Genomic DNA, 18,978 nt, shown 5'->3' on the forward strand with positions numbered 1-18,978 from the left:
TTTTATATAATTTTTATATATAGATATAAAAAATATGATTTTTATACCATAAAATTTCCTTTATAAAATGTACAGTTCAGTGAGTTTTTAGTATATTCATAGAGTCATACAACAATTATAACTGTCTACTTTTAAAATATCATTTTTATCACCCTAGAAAGAAACCCATACACATTGGCAGTCACTCCCTATTCACCTTGCAGCATCCCCAGCCCTTGACAACCATTAGTCTACTTTCTGTCTCTACCTAGGCTCTTTTCACTGCATGACGCTGTTTAGTAGAGTATTCCCCCTTCTAATAAAATAAGAAATTACATGAAGTCATACCTGTGTTCACTCTCTCTGTCCTGCCTCTAGTGCTGTGTGAACTGATGAGCTATTGACTTGACCTGGGGATGGACCTGTAGTTTGTTGAGAGAAAAATGAGTTGAACTTCGGGCCATTGGCCCACTTACATCAAGTGCGCTGGGTTGTACAAAGGGCAGGATGGATGGTGGAGGAAGGTTCTTATTTCTTTACATTTGGTGCCTGCTGGTCCCTGATTTCAGTAGAAAGCGTCCACATTGCAGGCTCTTACGTTTGCTGTCTGTAGGCTGTTGTAGGCCTGGAGGGAAGGGCTCACCATGCTGTGTTTCCTCCTGTTGTTTGCAGGATTTTTGAGGTGAAGCACCAGCACAGGAAGGTGGAAAACCAGATCAAAATGGCCAAGATGGTTCTGATGAATGAACTGAACAAACAGGCCAATGGGCTCATAGAGGAGTTGGAGGTATATGTGAACAGAGGGTTAGGTTCTGTACTCTCCTTGGGGCAGAAACCAGGCACATATCAAATATGTCTCATGGCTCAGAGATGCCTGAGCTAGAATTCAGATGTGCAATTTCCACAGCTCTCTGCTACTCCCTGTATCTTAAAATGTCCTGTCTAATTTTGGGAAGTTGGCTCATTAAGGGCTTAGAAAATCAGATCAAACTCCCATTAATGCTGTGGCAGTAAGGCAATTGCCTTATTGGACTTTGTAGGTTTATGGCCTTGAACGAGTCATGAAACGAGCTATGCCCAAGAAATCTAGACATTCATTTCCTCAGTCATTTATCGCTTATTCCTATTTGCACTGTAAAATCTACCTACCCTTTCTCTCTCCCTCCCTCCGTCCCTCAGCAGCCATGTCCTCTTCTCAGGGCTGCAGTTTCATCTGATTCCATTTGTGTTTACACTAATGCACACAGGCCACTAGACTTCTCAAGCATGTGGTTTGCAGTCCAAGAATAGGACCAGGGACTCTGTCTTCTCTCTCTGTACCCAGGGCATCACTAATGAGAGGAAGCGGAAGCTGGAGCAGCAGTTACAGAGCATCATGGTTCTCAACCGCCAGTTTGAGCACGTGCAGAATTTCATTAACTGGGCTGTCTGCAGCAAAACCAGCATCCCTTTCCTTTTCAGCAAAGAGCTGGTAAGAAGAACTCCAACTCCTCAATCACTGACTTTGGGTTAGTAAGTGAAAACCATCTTTTACCAAACCTCACAGTGCAAAGGACCCCGGTGCTGGAATAGACCTGCCTTCCTCCAGGCAACTCAGCTAGGAAATTCTGTAGTTCTGCCTCAGGTCATGGATCCAGACATTAATACTAGAAGTGTGCTGGACATTCCCTAGGAAGTTGGGTTTAAATAGGGCCTAAGAGGAAAGGAGGAGTGGAGGATGACATTGAAGTGTTGGGCTTAAGAGATTGGTGATGCCCAGGAAAAGGAGCAGAACTTTTGAGAGAGTTGATGAGGTTTGTATTTGGATATTGCGAATCTAAGGGGCCTGTAGGGCATCTAAAGGGAGCTGTCCCAAATCTGTTTTGATAGATGGGTCTGGAAGTCAGAAGAAAAGTCAGGGTTAGAGAGAGAGAGAGAAAGATGTGTGAGTCCCTGGTATTTGGGTGGTATTGGAAAAGTATGTGAAGAAAGAAGAAAATAACAGATCTGGAACCCAGGGAAATGCCCTCATTTTCAGCACAGAGGAAGGAGATGAGTGAAGGAGATGAGAAGCAACCATCAGAAGTCAGCAGAGAAATAAGAGAATGTGGTGCACAAAACTTAACAGAGAGCTTCAAATTTTTAAGTGACCAATGTTAGCATTGCTACATAGGTGATAGAGGATGAGTAGTGAAGAGAAACCTTGAGATCTCAGAATCAGGAGGCCCCTGGTATAAACTTTGAAAGACACTCCAGCAGCTTTTCTCTCCAGCAAAGTAGAAAGGTCAAAAGCTAGATGAGGGATTGAGGATGGGAGGTGAGGAAGTAGAGGAATTAGTGAAAAGCAGAGAAATAAGGTAGCTTGAGAAGGAGACAGTGTTGGGGATACTTTTTTAAAATAAGGAAAACATTTGCACATGTTTATTTGGGAGAAGAAGTTGAAGATAGAAGAGATGTGTGGTAGAGGGAGCATACTGGGAAAGCAGATGGAAGTGGGATCTAGAGTGAAATGGTTGACTTTAAACAAGAGGTGCTTCTTTTCTCTGAGATTGAAGGATGGGAAGATGTCAGTATAATGTAGTTAAGTCTGGAGATAGGAGGGATACAAGTTTGAGGGAATTTGCCTTCACCCTCTATGAAGTAAGCAGTGATAATCAGAGGGTTAGACATTGGGTAAATGACATTCAGGAGAGAAGTAAAGATTTTAAATAGTCATTAAGGACTTCCCTGTTGGCTCAGACAGTAAAGCGTCTGCCTACAATGTGGGAGACCCAGGTTCAATCCCTGGGTCGGGAAGATCTCCTGGAGAAGGCAATGGTAACCCACTCCAGTATTCTTGCCTGGAAAATCCCATGGACGGTGGAACCTGGTAGGCTACCGTCCATGGGGTTACAAAGAGTCGGACATGACTGAACGACTTCACTTTCACTTTCAAGGACCACGGAAGAGGAAACTGACAAGAAAGGAAATGACCAGAGGAAGGACTGAGGAGGGGCCCTGAGCATAATGATCAGTGAGGCGACCCCACGTAACATAGCTTTGGAGTGGCTGGGTTGATGCAAGGGCAGGCACTGATGGGAAGGGAATTAGGGCACTAGTGATGTGGTTACTTAAAGCGATGGAAAACTAGGATGGCCAGCTGGGCCAAGGGAGCAGGGCTTGATCAATGAGGTGGAAGAGTATGCTCAGGAAGAGCAAGAGCTATTGTCATCAGGGAGTAGGTTGTTGGAGTTTAAGGTCTCATAGGTAGAATGGTTCAAGATGGTGAAAGTGGTCTAGGTCTGGTGACTGAACTGAAAAGAGAAGTGAAGGTAGTTTGCATTAAAGAGCTCAAGGAAGTAAGAGGCTAAAATGTTGATTAGGACATTGGTTAATTAAATGTTAGCAGGGTAGTTGGATACTTGCCAAAGTCCTAGATAAATAGGAGAGTTTTAGTAATAAGAGATAGATGAAAAGGATGAGGGAAGCAGAGGGCAGTTGACTAGGATGGAAGGGAGTTTTACAAGTGGGTGGAAGGACAGCTCTGGGGAACTCAGAGAGTGTCTGCCCCCATGGACTTTTCAGTTGAGATTATGGTAGAATGAAGGGAGCACTCTTGAGAGGGTGCTGTCAGATGATATCCTGAGGAAGAATTAAAATCATCTGAGGCCTGGAAGAGATAAGAATGTAGGCTTTCCAAAAGCCTCAATAAGAGGAAGGGGATCAGTAGGGGCAGAGGGAGGGGGAGGAATGTGAAGCTACTAAGGTGCAAGGAAATGCGGGAGCACACTGGGGAGGAGCACAGGCTAAATAGCCATGACTCTGGGCCCTTCAGCCTGTCCACTGAGTGAGGGTGAGGGAGTTCTCACTCTGGCACAAGATGCCCAAAGAAATGACCTTTGATCATTGCTGTTGTCAGATTGTGTTTCAGATGCAGCGATTGCTGGAGACAAATTGCAACACAGACCCTGGCTCCCCTTGGAGTATCAGATTCACTTGGGAGCCTAACTTCTGGACCAAGCAGCTGGCTTCCCTAGGTGAGCCCAGGGCCTACTCTATGGGCCTTTGCATGATTGCTAAGAACACATTTAGACCATCTGCTTAACTCACTGGGTAGATCAGCATATGCCCATGAGAAAGCACTCCCTGAGACTGCCAGCGGTCATGGAGTCATTCAGCAAACCTTTTCCTAGAGATGATGATGGTAGGGTTGGGGCGGGGGTGGGGAGAGCTGACAGCTTAAACAGCAATGGCAATATAGGACTTTTGTAAGAGGACCAGGTGAAATCTGAGTTTCCTATTTTACATGAACATCCCTGTTCTGTTGGTTTCATTGCTAGAGGAGGAGACAAGACCGTGGTCCTCCTCTCCAGAATGCTGTATGGCAGTGCAGGCGGACCTGTGTCTCCGAGTACAAGGGTATACATGTGTGTGGGCACAAACAGAGATATTTCAGCGACACAGAGAGAGGAGACACACAGGCAACGTCACATACATCTTTTGGAGTTGAGATGTAAGAAGATAATTCATGACCTTGCACATTTTTCTTCCCTGCTGCAATAACTTGCTGGAGTTCAATATTTAGGCAGAATGTAGACAATTTGAGGTTGTGCCTGTGTTGACAACCTAATGGTAGGTTTGTTAAACTAATGGCCAACTGCTGCCTTTATCTGGACTGATAATCTCATTGAAAGTGTTTTGAACTTGACAGAATAATAAATGATATTTAGGTTTATTTTCTGCTTCCCTTTCCCTTTTGATACAATTTTATCACAGAAAAATTTTGTGCTTTGGTGAGCACCTGCTCTGAGTCAGGCCCCACATTGGCCACTAAGCGACCAAAGGTGACCACCTGCCCTCAGGACACTTGGTTTTACCCTACATAAGCCTCAGAGGAGCTGAAGAAGCCATTAGACTAAAACAGCAATAGCATCATCTTCTTATGCATGAGGGCCTTAGGGTCCTCAGACATCAGCACTGACTCTTGGCACTGACCTGGGGATGGAGCTTCCCCACTCTCCTCCACCCTGCTTGCCCAACATCTAGTTCTCCAGAACTGTATTTGGGGACTTTCCCATTTGTCCTGGGGATGAATCTCCTTTGCTACTTTTTAGTACACTCCCTCTTCTCCCCTCAGTGTTGATAGTTTTGGTCTGAGTCTTTCTTGGGCTATTCTGTTAAAAAAGAAGTAGGTACTCTGTGAGGGAGCCCAGGTTTCCCTAGTGGGATACAAACAGAGTCAGGACTGAGCCTCTGGTAAAAGCTGAGCTGATTCCTCAAATGTTCCAGGCCCCCAGCACAGGTCTGTATAGTTTCTATTGCTGATATCATTCTAGACTGAGTCTTGGGGGTTAGGGATTGAATTTCTTAATCTCTGCCTCTGGTACAAGGTTGTTGAATGATATCCTTTGGCCCTGGAAGAGGGAGGTAGAAGGAGTAGGGGGAACAACTGCAGATCACCTTTGGAAACACTCTCTATTCTGAATTTTTAGGCTGTATAACTACTGAGGGTGGACAGCTGTCCCGGGCAGATACTCCTGCTTATGGAGGCTTACAGGGACCATCATCTTTTTACCAAAGCCACCAGTCCCCAGTGGCTCAGCAAGAGACTCTCAGCCATCCCTCGCACAAGTTCCAGTCTCCAGCAATCTGTTCCTCCTCCGTGTGCTGCTCCCACTGCTCCCCAGTCTCACCCTCCCTCAAAGGCCAGGTCCCCCCACCCAGCATACACCCGGTGCACAGCTTTAGGCAGCCCTCTGAGATGGTACCCCAACAGCTGGGCTCCCTGCAGTGCTCCACGCTGCTGCCCAGGGAGAAGGAACTGCCCTGCAATCCTCACCCGCCAAAGCTGCTTCAGCCCTGGCTGGAAACCCAGCCCCCTGTGGAGCCGGAGAGCACACCCCAGCGGCTGGGGCAGCAGCTGACTTCACAGCCCGTGTGCATCGTTCCCCCACAGGATGTTCAGCAAGGAGCCCATGCCCCGCCCACCCTGCAGACACCCTCCATCCAGGTGCAGTTTGGCCACCACCAGAAGCTGAAGCTCAGCCACTTTCAGCCACCGCCACAGCAGCAGCTGCCACTTCCACCCCCTCCACCCCCTCCACCCCAACAGCAGCCACCCCTGCCTCTCCCACCATCTCAGCATCTGGCCTCTAGTCAGCACGAGAGCCCCCCGGGGCCTGCCTGTTCCCAGAACATGGACATAATGCACCATAAGTTTGAGCTGGAGGAAATGCAGAAGGACCTGGAGCTTCTCCTTCAGGCTCAACAGCCCAGCCTGCAGCTGAGTCAGACCAAATCGCCTCAGCATCTACAGCAAACCATCGTGGGGCAGATCAATTACATTGTGAGGCAGCCGGCACCCGTCCAGTCCCAGAGCCAAGAGGACACTGTGCAGGTGAGGTCAGGGTGGTACCACCTCCCTAGATTCTCCCTAGGAGAGCGTCAGGGACACAGCCTACCCCTCACAGTGTGGCACAGGAACAGTTTCTTCTTCTTAAGGTGGCCTTGAACTCAGCTCTCCCAATTCAAGACTGTCCTGGACTCCGCCTTCCATCTCAGGAAGGCTCCACTCCAGAGAGCACAGTACTTAGCCCCAACACAGATCCAGGCTCAATCCTGTCCCGAGTGGCCTGGCTTAGTCCTGTCCTCCTGGGTGACACTAGGGACCATGTCTGTTAATGGCACCTCCTGAGCTGTCAGGACTCCAGTCAATGCAGGGCAGAAGGGAGGCTGTCTCTTACCTTTGTAACCTCACTTCCTTTACTGTAACTTATGCATCCCAGCTGGGGGAAGGGGAGAGCTTAAGCATATCATTTGCCTAGAGATCATACAACATTGGGGGCTTCCCAGGTGGCACTAGTGGTACAGAGCCCTCCTGCCAATGCCACAGGTTCGATCCCTGAGTTGGGAAGATTCCCTGGAGGAGGGCATGACAAATCACTCCAGTGTTCTTGCCTGGAGAATCACATGGACAGAGGAGCCTGGCAGTCTGTGGTTCATAGAGTCACAAAGAGTTGGACACGACCGAAGGGCACATGTATGCTCATAAAACATCGAGTGGGAGCCTGGTGGGCTGCCGTCTATGGGGTCACACAGAGTCGGACATGACTGAAGTGACAGCAGGGAGTGCCAAGACTTGGGTCCACGCCAGCTGACTCTGAATTGCCACGGAGGAGGCCTTGTTCTCTCCCTAGGAGGATGACTAAGGCTGCTCTTCTCTTTTCTCAGCTAAAAGCCAATTGGAGAGGTGCAGTTCGTACCTCTGGGATCTTTGCAGCACTCCACATCTTCATTCTTAATTCTTGCTTTTCTTGGTTTCCAACAGCTTCCTGTTCCAGACCCTTCCTCCTCTCCTTTCACTTTTTTCATAGTGAAATATATGTAACCACATTTATACCTTCAAAGCGGCTCTATAGACTTTTACTTTATTACAAAATATAAGGCTTAACATTTATGCTTCTGCACTGACAACTTCAATTTTATATTTATTTATTTGGCTGTGCTGCATAGCATGTAGGATCTTAGTTCCCCAACCAGGAATGGAACCCATGTCTCTTGCAATGGAAGGGCAGTTTCTTAACCGCTGGACCACCAGGGAAGTCCCTAAGCACTGACTTCAGATCATGCTTTAAATGTCTGCCTCTGAGGCTCAGTTCCTTATATAGAATAACTCTTACGATGGCAGAGAAGGGTCTAGGGTTTATAGAGGACCACAGCTCTATAAATGTTAAGTCAAAACTGTTGTGATTGCTTAGGTAACTATGACAAAGTTAGCTCATGATTCTTGGTTTGAGTTCTATTCTAAGATGTCATATTAGGAACAGCTTAGATAAGAGTATCTTCCTGAAAAGATTTCAGGCCATCCACAGCGTGTAGGTGGTGATGGCAGTAGTGGGCAGCGCAGGTGGGCCTCAGCCTTTACCACCGAGGCTACTCTTTGCGGGAAATGAAAGTCACTCAGTTGTGTCCGACTCTTGTGACCCTGTGGACCGTAGCCCGCCAGGCTCCTCTGTGCATGGAATTTTCCAGGCAAGAAAACTGGAGTGGGTTGCCATTTCAGGACCCACCCAAGTTCTTAATTTTTCCTCCAGGCTGCAGATGAGCCCCCAGCACCTGAAGGCCCAAAGCCGACTCTCCCTCTTGACAAGAATACTGCTGCTAACTTGCCCCAGGCATCTGGGGAGGAAACCCCTCACAGTGTCCCCCCACTGGACAGCGCCATCCAGCACTCCTCTCCGAATGTGGTGAGAAAGGTACAATTGGAGCCTGCTTTCCCTGATCATATGGGACCCACTGCCAGTCAAGACCCTGGGGACCTGGCTGAGGATGTCTGGGCGGGGGGAGGAGTGTCCCTGTCCCGTCCCTGGATGTTACACAGCCCTGACTCATGCCTTCTGTCCTAGTGAGTGAGCAAGGTCCTCCTCCACCCCACTGGCACTCCCCTGCACTTAAATTGGGAGCAGCTGGGCTTCATTTCCAGAGGAAGGGGAAAGGGAAGGAAAGCCAGTTTGTTGAACACTGACTGTGTACCTAGAACTGTGCTTGGTGCTCCACAGGGTGACTTCACTTAACCATCCCAATAGTTCTGTGAGGTGGGCATCCCCATTTTATAGCTAAGGAAACTCAGATCCAGGGGCCTACAGCTAATAGATAAAAGGGGCTAAGGTTTTATGTAAAATGAGACTCACAGCCTGAGCTTTTTCCTCTCTGCAATGAATGACAGTGGGGAAAGTGTTTTATGTGGTCCCACAATCCAGAGTTGGCTGGCTTTAGAATTCGAATTAATGGAATTCTGTGGGTGAGTGGTCTGCAGGGCTGACCTGCAGAGGTGGCTGAGTGTCGGAGGACACTGGGATGTTTTGAAGATAAGCTAACGAAGCTCTTCCTGTCTGTCCCCCTGTCTGCTTGGTGGACGGTTCATGGCAATAACCCAGAATCCTACAGCTCCTGGTTGACCTACTCTTACTCCTGTCTTTCATCTCTACCCCGGTCATCCTCCTAGCTGGAACCTCAGTGCTGTGCCTTCCCACCAGCCCTCCATGTGTCCCTTGGCCTGTTCCCCGTATCCTGTCCCTTCTCTGGTCTCATCCCCTCCAGCCTCCCGGTACTTCCTCTCAGCCTGTACCGGGAGCTCTGCCAGCTGTCCTGCACCCTCTGGCCTGCACTCTCAGCCCTGCAGCATCCCTTGGGTCTACAGTCCCAGTTTCACTAGTGGTTCTTTGTACCCACTACCCTCATCACGTTTCTCCCAGCAGCACCATTGCCATAGATCAGTCTACCTCAGTGATCCCTGAGAAGAGAATTTTGAAAAGTAAGAGATGGCAAAATTGCAGTGTTACCTTAGAAATCCCTTGAAGTCTGGTGCTAAAGGCCTTTTAGTTTGTGCCTAGCCTGCCCTATCCTTTTGAAAATGGCTTAGAGGCCCAAAAGATGTTATAAATTGGACCTGTGCGGCTCTTAGCAGTTTACATTCTTACACCTGAGGTAGATACCTATCTGTTCAACCATCCATCTATCCACCCATTTATTTATTCACTCAGTGATCAAAAAAATATGTTAACCTCCTACTGTGTGCCTCCTATTTTTATAGGTGTCAGGAACACAGTGATGAATAAGTAGTCTCACTTTGTACTGTATAGTCTAGTGGGAGAGAGTTAAACAAGCAGCAACCATGAAGTATGATAAAGTGCTGTGATAGTCAGTGGGGTGTATATAAGGGCATTGAACTCTTGGAGATGACTTCCTAGAGTAATGGTTTTAAGTTGAGATTTGTTTGAAAAATTAGGCTGGTGAAGGAGAGATGGAGGGGGAAGGCCAGAATAAATAGAGGGAATGGCTAGTAGGAAGGTCCAGAAGTGAGAGAAAGCCTGGGCTACTTAGGGGGTTTCAGATAATTTGACTTGGTAGGAACATGAGATGAACTAGATAATGGGAGTGCTTGAAACCAGAGTAGTTCGAAAGTTTTGTGAATTATGGTCTGAATTTGGGATTCAGTTTTGGGGGTTGCGAGGTGTGAATGAAGGATTACTAGCAAGGAGGATTACTAACATGGCTTGAATTAAAGTATAGAGAGATCACTTTAGTTACAGTAAGGGAGACCAAACTAGTACAGAGGAGAAATAGGAGAAGATGAATGAAATCAGGTAATGATGGGAAAGAAGAGGCAGCAAGGACCTCAAGAGATCAGATCCTAGGAAATTTTTGGACTTGGAGTCTGATTGGCAGTGGGAAGTGGGGGAAAGGACATCCAGGGTGTGTCTTGGTCCACTGAGTTGCCATTCATCTGAGATGGGAGCATGGGAAGAAAAGTACATTTGAGGGGAGGAAAAAGTCAAGTTTTGAATTGGTGGTGGTCTCCTCTGGAGGCTACGTTATAAGATGACTGGAAGACAGCTAACACTAGAGGGCAGTAGGGAGCATGGGGATTACCAGTGCCCAAATGGTAGTGGGAGCCACACTGAATATACTTCTACTTATTTGATGGGTCTCAGTTCTGCTCCTCCACCCAGTAGAGAGGAAAGGAGGCAAGCCACATGCAAGCATAGCCTGTGCTACCTGGGTGGGTGGCCTGCAGGGTGCTCGGAGCCGCAAAGGGAGGGGCTGCTTTGCTCCTGCATGGCTGCAGGGTGGCAGTGGGGTTAATGAAGATCCTAGGATATCTAACTTTTCATCTGGAGCTGCCTCTGGCTGTTACCATGGACTTATGCAGAGGTGTGGAGGGGCCACGTGACCTGACTTTTTTCAGACATTTCATAGGCTTCTTTAAGGCTTGTACTCCCAGAAAAAGGATCCTCAAGGTTGCCATCCAGGGGAACCTGGTCCAGAGGAACCTTTGGGTCTACTTGACTGAGCGAGGTACTGGTTATACACAAAGCTCCTGAAATAAGGAAAGGGGCTTTCTTTTTGAGGGAATTCATTGTCTTGAATCTGGGACTGGGCACGGTGTGGGATATGAAGGTCAAGTTTACCCAACAACATTCTAAGCATCTTATCATTGATTTATAATACTTTGTATAGCATTTTATACTTTTTTTTCCATAGATTTTTATATGTATTTTTCTATTTTATCTCTTTGTTTATCCTAGCAATACTATGAGGAAGCCACTTTCTTATTCCCCTTTGAAAGATGTGGAAACTGAGACACAGAGAGATTAAGTGACCGCCTAAAAGTTAAACAGCTAACTATTGGCAGGGTTAGGCCCAGAGCACTTCCTGCCTCAGCCCTGGGTTCAATGACTAGGTTAAATTGCCTCTCTGTGCACTGCAGTGGGAGCAGTACTCGCTGCTGGATTTTCCTATCTTCATACTCCCTGAAGTAGCCTGAGGCCTTGCTGGGGAGAAGTCTTAGGACCCATCCTAGTTGGGTCTTGACTAATCTTTATTTGGTAACGGCACTTAGCCCCCAGCCCACTTCTCGGTCTGTACTGGCTGGCAAGCGCCAGGGGAAGTCAGAAGTCCATCTGAGTGCACAGACGAGAGGAAACGGTGGCAGCGGGCACAGCTCTGTGTGTTCCACAGAGACCCACTCCTGCTCGGAGCCGCTTCGTGTCACTACAAGGAGGACTTTTGTTACAGCCGAGCAGCTGTGCACACGTACCTGGGAGATGGTCCTAAATGAGCTGATGGTGAAAACAGATTGCTGCTGCACATGAGATGTGAAAGTTCTAGAATGGGTTCTGCAGTCTCTGGAGCATTTTATCCCACCACCTTCCGTGCCGCCAGCAGAATGTTTTTGTGTGAACTTGGACATTTGTCTGTCAGCTGCTGTTGTCTAAGATTTCTAATCTTGGTTCAGCCACTTTGAAAAAAGGTGATGAAGAAAGACAACTTTACAACAGAACCCTTTAAATACCAAGGGAAACTGGAAGACATTTCAGTGGCTTCGTTTCATACTTCTGAACTAGTCGACTGCTGAAAAAGACACACACTCCTTTTGTCAGCCCTCATGGAATCAAGGCTGTAGGTATCACAGAGAGCTCTAGCTGAACCCCAGTTCACCTGCAAGAGGGGCCTCTGTTCTGCTCATAGTGGGGCCCCAGATCTTCAGAGGACTTTGAGGCCACCAAGTTACTGCTTACGGCTTCATTGGAGTCTGGGATATATTGTCAGCAAATGATGCAGAAGTATTTGATATTCCTGTGGTCAGGATTAAGAGTGGTGCAGAAGAGTGGAGGATCATCAACCTGATGAATAGCATTGACGCCTTTATCGAAGCATTTTGATGCCTGGGCTCTTGACTTGATTCTTAAAACTCAGTGAGATTTACATTCACCTGTAGAGGAGGAAGTTCAAGCCCAGAGATGGAAAATAATTTGCTTAAATGCATATTCTAAACCTTGACATAAGTGAGGAAAAAGTAGGCACCCTGCCTTCACAGTCTCCAAATACATGGCTATAGACCAGGTCATGGGTTCTCATCCATGTCTTTTCCAAAAGCAACTGTCTTTTCCTTGCAGCCTGGCACTGACAGCTTTTGCTCAGAATGCTTCCAGGGCCTGATAAGGCTTTCTTATGGCCCAGGCTGTGACCCGTTAACAGGGCAGAACTGTATAGAGATGTGCACGCTGTCCCACATAGGAATCGAGCCAAATACTCCCCAGGTCTGGCTCCGTGAATTTTATACTCTTTAGGAAGCCTATCTCCTTCCTTCTGTCCTGATTTCATTCACAGACCAAACCTAAGATCTTTGTCTAGGTCTCCTGGTTCACGAGAAAATAGGTTCTTGCTCATAGACCTTTAAATTTCCTTAACCCAGCCCAAGAAAAATACCTCTGGCCTAGTTCTTCCACATCTCCAAAATTTGGGTTTTAAAGGTTCCACTCATTCTAGCCTTCACTTCTGATTCACTGGACTCCGCTTTTTCCTTTGCTCTTCCTTCAGCCTCAGACCCTGATCCTCTTTGTTTTGTTTATTTGTTTTTTTCCATCTTCTTGGATCATCAGGGCACTGGGTACTCTTCAGTTCTTCTCTCTTCACCATCCATAATTGTTTTCCCATTTGACACCCATTGGTTAGTGGATATCAACAAAGTTACATCTGTAGCAACAACCTTACTTCATAAAAGAATTTTTCATTAAGCTGGCAGGACACTTACTATCAGCAAGAGCAACTTTCCTATTAAAAATCAACTTGTGAAACCACTGGCAGGAAAAGTTAGTTCCCCACTCAGCTATCTGATTCAGTTGTGTCAAGATCTACCGCTGTTAAAGCAGTCTACTTAATCTGAAGCTGTTGAAACACTCAAATATTCCAAAGATTTAGTTCACAAATCTATTTACATGCATCCTTGTCTCCTTACCTATTTCCTTCAGCCAAGGTGAAGGCCTTCAATGTGTTTCCAAAAGACAACTCACAAGTCATTGGTCTCTTCTCCTACTGTACCTGTACGTGGTGGTCAGTCTTTGACAAATTTAACTCCTAGGATCAAAACCTGAAACCAGAAGTAAGCAAGCAAAGCTTCAAAACAGCAACAAGAATAGTTGTCACAAACCTCACACATTATACTCTGTATGAGACTATAAGCCCAATTTAGTCAACTTGATCTAGCAAGCTTAGTTATATGGTTTTCTTTGGAAATTTTTAGTTTTTCTATATATAGCAGTAAGCAGAGTAGAAGCAGGGAATTAGGACTTCTATAATGGCAGCTAACAACAGGAGAGAAGACAAGAAACCACCTGGAAAAGTGCCATGATGTGATGTCATTCACGGAAAGGACTAGCTAAACCCTACTACATTCTTAGAAGTTCCCTAAAGCACCGATGAACTACAGAATACCCCAGCAATAGAGGTTCATCAGAATTCTTTTACATCACTAAGAAATGGTCTCATTTGGCCTCAGGTACTCTGTTTAGTAAGACAGGGTAGTGTGCAAAGCATTTTAGAAGTACTATCCTTCAAAATAATATTTTAAAGTCAATTGCATTTTGTTATTGAAAGAGGTATGTTTCAGATATCTGGAAAATTGATTTCTGTGAAACACTACTCTATCTGTGCTACTTTATCCCCAGCAATATTATCTTGCTGTACAAACTTGAAATTTATATTAAACTCAGGGTATGTGCACCAGGTGTCTGCTTATTGACTTCTCAATCACGTCGTACTAGAGCACTAGCTTTCTACCTAGTGGCACAAAATCAAGACCAGCCAGCAGGTTTCTGAGGCTAGGCCCAGTCTTGGATTCTTTACTGAGCTTGGAAAATTTGGGTACTCACTCTGTGTCTCAATTTCCCTTCCTGTTAAAATGAAAGAACAATGTCTTCCCTGAATTTTGACAGCACCTTGTGGCAATCATTAGAATGGCAATGTAGGCACTCCAGGTCTTCAGAAAAAGAAATTGAATTCAGCAAAAAAAAAAAAAAAAGAAAGAAAGAAAGAAAAAAAATTGAACTCCAGAAAAAGATCTGGGTGGTGAGAAAGGGGAGAGGAAAGGCAGCAGGTGACAGAGCACAGATGAACAGGATTAGACGGGTGAAGGACTGCAAAGGTGACCGGGAGCAGAGGTTGAAATTTCAGACAACTTAGATAGGCCACAGGTCAGGCAGGTGGCAAGCAGAGATAAAGAGATTAAGAGACAAGGAAAGCAAAGGGAAGGGGACATATAATTTGGGAGGAGACCAAATTAGGGGCAAGTAAGGAGATACTAGGTCATGGAGGTAAGAGAGAGCGCCCTTCATATGTCAGAGGTGACCTGAGCTGATTCCCAGAGGTTTCTTGTTTTTTTTTTGCATTTTTGACTTTTCTCCTTGAACTAGAAAATAGCTTATTTTTACTTGCAAACCTCAAAATACATATGCTCACTGATGAAGCCTGAGGTTTTATATGTGAAGATGAATTCAAGGTGTCAGTTAATCTGGGAGGTGTCAGTGATTGCCCTGCACAGACGTTCCAGCTGGCCATACACTTTCACCTTCTCTCATTTGACCTCTGAACAATCCCAGGTGCTAGAGAAGGCAGATAGCACCTTCTCCCCTGACATATAAGCTTCTCCTGTGTGTGAGACACCAAATGTCGGACCACTTGGCCATACTCACAAGCCCTTCTCCATTTGTAGCACGTTCCTGAGAAGACCTTTCCTTCCTTCCTTGCAGGCCCCGGCGACTCAGCCTGCTTTCCTGGCCCTGAAAGTTGGCCCTCCCCTCGTCCCTACTCACCTTGTAGCAGAGTGGGATAGAGGATCTCAACTCCTCTCTTTCTTTCCGTACATAACATAAGGACCTTCTGTGTTAATATTTTGTAGTTATTCACTCCAGAGAGCCAAATGAAGTATCAAAAATAAGCAACATACAAGGTAATAGGTTCCAGAACTGCCACTGTATTTGCATAGCCTATAGAACAGGATTGAGGCCAACTTCCACAGAGCACTTTTTCTGAGTCTCTTCTTAGAATTTCCCCATGTACGTTCCCCAGGTCCTTGTTACTGTTACCAGAGCTTCACTCCACTCCTGATAGCCTTGGCCTTCTTGAGATTGGTTATAGATATCAACAGGAAAGAGATCAGTGTAATTTTCAGTATCAGGACAAGTTACTAACCTCATGCTGTCTGCTAGGTGTTGTGGGAGCAAGTCCAGCAGGCCCAGCTCAAAATAAACCACAACAGAGTTTCCACAATTCTTCCATGGCTCAAGCTGTATGCTCTCTCTCCTTTATCATTATATTAACTCACATTTCGTGATATGTAATAAGGGGACTGAATCCTACAAATGTGATCTCTACTAATCTGGAAGGTTTTGTCTTTGGGAATTTAATCTCATGTATATCTTAGGGCCTACAGTCCCTGACCATCTGGGACCTGGAATGGTTCCAGATGGATTTTGGTGCTCTTGAGGCTTGGCCCCAAGGATTTCACTAAGTTATCTGTGTCATTGGTAGATGAGATGACTGCATTAAATATACATGTCAAATAGGGAGACAGTCAAAGTATCCAGCTCAAAGGATTAGACAATCGTGTATAAAAGGAAATACAATGATCGTTGGATATTCTTATCCAAAGATAAGAAAATACAGAATATCAGAGAGCTGTATGAGTGCATAACCAGGACAACAAGGGGACACAAGGGATGCAGGCCCGGGTATGTTTGAGATAGCCCTTGGCCTCTGGCCTCAGTCCCTTACGCTGGGCTCTATGCCTAGTTTATCCCATTTCGTTTGAGCATTCCCCCCATCCCTCCTCCTCCTCACCTTTCTGATCTTGGGACTTAGACTGTACAGCAAATTGAAGCCTTTTTATTGAAGACCATTGAACTATGAAGAAACATATTAAAAGTAAACTTTTCTGTAGAGAAACGAAAGGTATTTAGCTCATCTGCTTTTAAAACTGAAAGTTAAGAATAGGAATTATAAGCTTTACTAAAGCAGTTAAACAAGTAATAAGGAAAAAGGTTGAAGGAGAAGAAAAGAGAAAAGAAAATCAAGAGAGACCAAGGGCAGGTGATGGAAAGATGAAGAGATGGAAGAACAGAGTGTGGGCGAGATCAGGGAAGAGGGTGAGCAGAGAGAAGGGCAGAGGCAGGCAGGCCAGAAAGGAGCCTGGCTTCAGTGCCAGAGAGCTGGATTCTAAAGCCATAAGAATCCTATGACAAATATCATACTGGTGAATAGTGAAAGGATCCCCCTGAGATTAGGAATGTAAGATGGCTACTGTCACTACTTCTATTCAGCTGCATACTGGAGGTCTTAACTAGTGGAGTAAGGCAAGAGAAACAAATGTAAGCAAAAGGAGAAAATAAAACTCACTAGTCATAGGCAACATGATTTGTATGCACAGAAGATCTCAATGTGACTTTAGTAAGATCGCTGGGTACAAGTTCAATATATAAACAGCAATTGTATTTCTATATGTGAACACAAATAGAAATTGAGATTTATAAAATTATGTTTTCAATTACATAAAAAACCTCAGATGCCTCTCTGAGCTTCATTTTTCTCAATTATAAAACTAGGGCCACAACAATAATAACATTAACAGTAATAGCAACAGCAGCAGCTAGGGTTTGTTGAGTACCCACTGCCAGACATTGCTCTAAATGTTTACATGGATTATTTCTTTTAAACTTCACAACCCTTTAACGTTTGCTGTGAGAATTAAATGAGGAAATATATGTAAAACACTTAGCAAATTGCAGTGTATATAATAAATTCTCAATAAATTTTAGCTACATAAAAATGGGCATTGTTTCAGAGAAACTCGTAGACTTAGTTGTTAGTAGAACTAAGCTTCTATTCATTGGGCATGCAATTTGTAGAATAAACAGTCATGCATTATTGTTTTAAAAAAATTGTGAATAGCTCATTAATTCATTTGTTCAGCCAGGCACTGCTCTTGGGTCTAGGAAAACACTGCACAAGCAAATCAGAAAAAAATCCATACTCTAATGGGGTGGGGCTTCCCAGGTGGTGTAGTTGGTAAAGAATCCACCTGCCTGCCAGTGCAGGAGACACAAGAGTTGAGGGTTCCATCCCTGGGTCAGGAAGATTCCCTGGAGGAGGAAATGGCAACCCACTCCAGGATTCTTGCCTGGAGAATCCCATGGTCAGAGGAGCCTGGAGGGCTACAGTCCATGGGGTCACAGAGTCAGACACAACTGAGTGACTGCACACACACATACTCTAATGGAGTTTACAGTTTGGTAGGGGACATATGTATTAACCAAACGGTATCACAGATTGTGCTATGAGACTGAAGTACAGGAGTTATGAGAATGTAAAAGAGGGGAGTGAAAATTCACAGGTGAGCTGAATTCAGAAGGCAAGTGGAACAGGGGCAGGGCTAGGAGAATGTTCCAGAGGAAGCAGTCTGTCTGAAGTGGGTAAGGGAAAGGATGTCATGATTCTGGACCTAAAAAAATTGTCTGAGCGACTGGGGCTCAAAGACTGAGGAGAGGGCCACTATATGAACTCTGGCTGCAGAGACGGACAGAGACCAGAGCATCAAGGCCTTGCGAGCTTTGTTAGGGATTTTCACAGTGGGGAGCAGTATGGTTTTATGCAGAGCGCTGATGTGGTCAGATATGTGCTGTCAAAGTATTTCTCCACTGCAGAGGCTACTACTGTAGTCTGGGAAAATATGAAGTGTAACCCGGGCTCAGGCACCAGCAGCAGAGAGAGGAAGAGTGGGAAGAGCTGAGAGGTGTTCAAGTGGTGGAGTTGAGGTTTGGTGTTAGCTTGGGTGAGGGCGGAGGGGTGCCCACTGATGCCTCCCTCCTAGGAGCCGACTCAAAGAACTGGGTGACCAGGGTGACATTCACTGAGGTGAGGACAGTCTTTGTCGATTAGCTTTACTAATATAATATGGAGACTTGAGAGGGTATTTGAAGTATTCCTTTTCCTATGGAAATCTGAATGTCTGACTTAGGGGGAAAAGAATGATAGGTTTAAGATACTGACTTGGAAGCTTTGAGATATTTGCTCCTTGTTTCCCCTTTTATTTTCAAAAGGTGTCAAATGGTTATGTCTTTTGTCTTAAAAAAGACTTGGGTATTAAATAGAAATTACTGAAGGTTGCACTTTTTACTAGTCTTCCCACCACTTGCCCTCTGTCTGTTTCTCCAACCTGAAAAACTGCAATGGGTTCAGTATAGTAATCTGTATGTCTTTCTTCTGCCTAGGTCACCAAGTGGTTAGAACTGAGCAAAGAATTATGGGGGTTGGGATATTATTGCTGCATCCATTAATTGTCCAAGTTGTCCATATTAAGATTTAGCTGCTCTGATGTTCTCTGCCTCTGGTTTAGAATGGCTTTGGCAGGTGTAGTAGGGCTAGAAAAGACCTTCACATCTCTTGGTCAGAGTCTTCAGTCTAATGCTGGTGGTGCTGGAGTTGATCTGAACAAGCCTGTGAGAAGGCTGTGGGGTTGACGTTCCCCAGGACTGACAGGGGCTCCCCAAGCCTTGGCATTATCTCAGAGAATGTCTGCAGCAGATCAGGGTTGAGCCTTCTGAAGTTCCTCCCATTCTTATGTAGCAGAAAGTATCCTGTAGGACTCCCAGAAGGGAGGGGAGGCCACTGGTGGCTTAGTCAGGGGGACATGTAATGTGGGAAGGT

The 18,978-nt window shown here is 45.7% G+C and overlaps 1 protein-coding gene across 6 annotated transcripts in view; it reads left to right on the forward strand.

The window, feature by feature from the left end:
- Positions 1 to 18,978, forward strand: part of TRIM66 (tripartite motif containing 66) — a 64,235-nt gene that overhangs the window by 33,173 nt on the left and 12,084 nt on the right. For 5 of the 6 annotated variants that reach the window (XM_059875111.1, XM_059875110.1, XM_024975810.2 and 2 more), the window contains 5 exons: positions 652 to 766; positions 1,304 to 1,450; positions 3,857 to 3,974; positions 5,430 to 6,334; positions 8,031 to 8,192. In XM_059875111.1, coding sequence (XP_059731094.1) covers positions 652 to 766; positions 1,304 to 1,450; positions 3,857 to 3,974; positions 5,430 to 6,334; positions 8,031 to 8,192 — 1,447 coding nt within the window. Of the gene's footprint in view, positions 1 to 651; positions 767 to 1,303; positions 1,488 to 3,856; positions 3,975 to 5,429; positions 6,335 to 8,030; positions 8,193 to 18,978 lie in introns of those variants that run through there. The other variant, XM_059875112.1, reaches the window with a different exon arrangement.

Source organism: Bos taurus, chromosome 15 (genome assembly GCF_002263795.3).
Source record: "Bos taurus isolate L1 Dominette 01449 registration number 42190680 breed Hereford chromosome 15, ARS-UCD2.0, whole genome shotgun sequence".
Lineage (NCBI taxonomy): Eukaryota > Metazoa > Chordata > Mammalia > Artiodactyla > Bovidae > Bos > Bos taurus.